The sequence below is a fragment of the Anoplopoma fimbria genome, chromosome 4, assembly GCF_027596085.1.
Source record: "Anoplopoma fimbria isolate UVic2021 breed Golden Eagle Sablefish chromosome 4, Afim_UVic_2022, whole genome shotgun sequence".
NCBI lineage: Eukaryota > Metazoa > Chordata > Actinopteri > Perciformes > Anoplopomatidae > Anoplopoma > Anoplopoma fimbria.
Window position 1 is genome coordinate 3,462,969 of NC_072452.1, and position 2,814 is coordinate 3,465,782.

Genomic DNA, 2,814 nt, shown 5'->3' on the forward strand with positions numbered 1-2,814 from the left:
GAATGGGCGTTTTCCTCTTTTCTTGTGTCTCAACGTGATGAAGTTCGTGAGGGTCAGGATATTGTTTACGTCAAGTGATGAATTGTTGCTGCGAAACCAAGGTGAGTCATGGAAGTGCGAGACTAGTGTGTCAAGCTCCTCCAGGAACTCACCAAGAGGGCCTGGTGGGCTACGCATGAACTGCATTATGTCTAGACAATGTGACCGTCCTTTGTTGATGATGTCTACGTGACCACCGGACAGCTGTTGTCTGAATATAAAGCAATTGTCTTTTTGGACCATTCATGGCCCCAAAGAATGGCTGCTATGACTACCGGATACATTTCAGAGATTGCCGAAGAAGGGGTGAGGGATGAGATGATTTGTTGCTGGGCCGAAACGTACGGAACTGCATTATTCGGCTGAAAAACCATTTGCTGCCGTAGAAGCCGCCGAAGGGGGCTGCGTCTGTGAACAGCTGGATGTCTTCCGGCTTGGTGATGTGGTCGTCGTAAAATAAAGAGATGCCGTTCCATGAGGAGAGGAACTGGTGCCACAGTTTTAGCTCCGTTTTGCATGCTTTGTCCAGGGAGGTGTGGCCATGGAGATTTGGGACGGAGGCGGCGACTGAAAGGAGGTGGGACAAGAAGGATCGACCTTGGGGGATGATGCGAATGGCGTAGTTGAGGTGGCCTAACAGTGAAAGGAGTTGGTGTTTGGTACATTTGGGGGCCAGGAGGTAATTTGAAATGAGTAAGGAGATCCGATTGATTTTTTCGGTAGGTAGGGATGCTTGGAGTGAAACTGAGTCGATGGTGATGCCGAGGAATTCCAGGGAGGTGCTGGGGCCTACGGTTTTCTCTGGAGACAGAGGAACGCCGAGTTCCTTGAACGCTGAGGTTAAAGTGTTGAGGCCGTGTGCTGGGGGTGAGGAAGGTGGCGTGACGGTGAGGAAGTCATCTAAGAGGTGGATGACGTACGGAAGTTTATGGACGTTGATCAGGATCCAGCAGAGAGCTTCGGATAAGCAGTCGAAGATTTTTTGGCCGAAGGTCAAGCACACTGCAAAGTAATAAGAGCCTTTCCAATGGACGCCGAAAAGATGCCAGAATTCGAGGTGGATCGGAAGAACTTTGAAGGCGCTGATGATGTCCGCTTTAGCCAACCAGGCTTCTTGACCTGCGAGGCGAATGAGGGATGCGGCGTTGGTGATTGTGGTGTACTGCATGGAGTAGTCCGGGCTCGGGATTAGGCTATTGATGCTTGGGATGGAAGAGCCGTGGGGGGATGAGAGGTCTATTATAAGTCTCTTTTTTCCTGAGTATTTCCTAGTAGCTATGCCGATGGGGCTGATTCTGAATATGGGGAAAGGTGGGCTATGGAGAGGGCCGATCATGAAAGAGTCTTTGACTTCCTGAGCCAGGAGTTTGTCAACTATGTCGGGCTCGGAGATGGCGGATTTCAAATTATGGCATGTATAGGACTGTTCTGGTTTAACCTGCAAACCTGGGTGGAAGCCGTGTGTGAAACCTTGTATTAGGAAGCTGGTTAACATTGGCGGTCTGGGTGGTTCTGCAAGGGAGGGGGAAGAGCAGAAACAAGAGGAAAGAATAGGTTTTGGCCGGTTGCTCCGCTATGGGCCCCTGCTGTTGGAGCTGTCTGAGCAGCTGAGGTAGCTGGATTCATGTAGGGCGGAGCAAAGTTGGCCAAGGTAGATGATGCAGGAAAGGCAGGAGGGAGAGAAGAGGAAAGGATGTTGGGGTGAAAGGATGCATGTGCATGGGTTGATAGTGCAGATTGGGGGAAAACAAATGCAGAATGTAATGTCTCTAGGGCAGAGAGGGTTTGCTGCGATACGACCTGGCCCTCTGGGGGGGGGCTGCTGTGGCTGACAGGGATTCCGTCCACGGATGCGTCGTGACGTCATCGGCGTAGCGGCTGACGCGGCGGCGGGAATCCGGAAGTGCTCAGGAGGTTTGCTGAGTGTTGTTGTGTTGGGAGTCCGTGAAAAGTTTGAAAAGTTTTGCTTTCCTGTCGGACTTATTGAACGGGATGTTGCGCTGGGTGAGTTTGTTCTTTAGATGGGAGACTGTCCACTTGGAGATGTGGGACGTGTTGGGGCTGTTGGAGAGTCGGCGTGGTGAAGGAGGGTCAGGGTGGTTTTGCCCGTCGTTCGAGCGCCTGGATCTCAAGCGGATGGGAGAGCAGCTTCGGGGAGGGACGATGTCACAATTTCTTCACCTCTTATGAACTCGGCCAGCAGCTCCTGAAGAGGAAGATCAACATGGTTCACACAGTTAGAAAGAACAAGCCTGAGCTCCCACCTGCACTCCTCACAACAAGGGGGAGAGGCTGATCATCAAAGTTTGCCTTCACTCCCACAAGCACTCTTGTTTCTTACCTCCCAAAGAATAACAAGAATGTGGTCCTCCTGAGCACACTGCACAAAGCGGCTGAGATCAGTGATCGTGAGGACAGGAAACCAGCCATCATCCTGGACTACAACCACAACAAAGGGGGCGTGGACAACCTGGACAAGGGGATAGGAACTTACAGCTGCAGGAGGAAGACTGCCCGCTGGCCCCTGGTCATCTTCCATAACATCATTGATGTGTCCTCATACAATGCCTTTGTGATATGGAACAAGATCGACTCCAACTGGATGCCTGACAAGCGGCAAAAGAGGAGGATGTTCCTGGAGCATCTATTGCAGTAATTCTTGATGCCTGCAAAAGATCATTGACTTGTAATGCAGAATGTGATAGACTTCTAAAATGTAACACAAAATGTTATGATTTCATTGACATGTCGGCATCGGTAATGTCCAAAACTTTG

The 2,814-nt window shown here is 50.8% G+C and overlaps 1 protein-coding gene across 1 annotated transcript; it reads right to left on the reverse strand.

Annotated features, from left to right (window-relative positions):
* Nucleotides 1-224: 224 nt before the first annotated feature.
* LOC129090514 (uncharacterized) lies at nucleotides 225-1,534 on the reverse strand. Its single transcript, XM_054598161.1, is given in 2 exon segments — nucleotides 225-343; nucleotides 346-1,534. Coding segments are annotated over 2 exon segments (1,308 nt in total).
* Nucleotides 1,535-2,814: the final 1,280 nt, after the last annotated feature.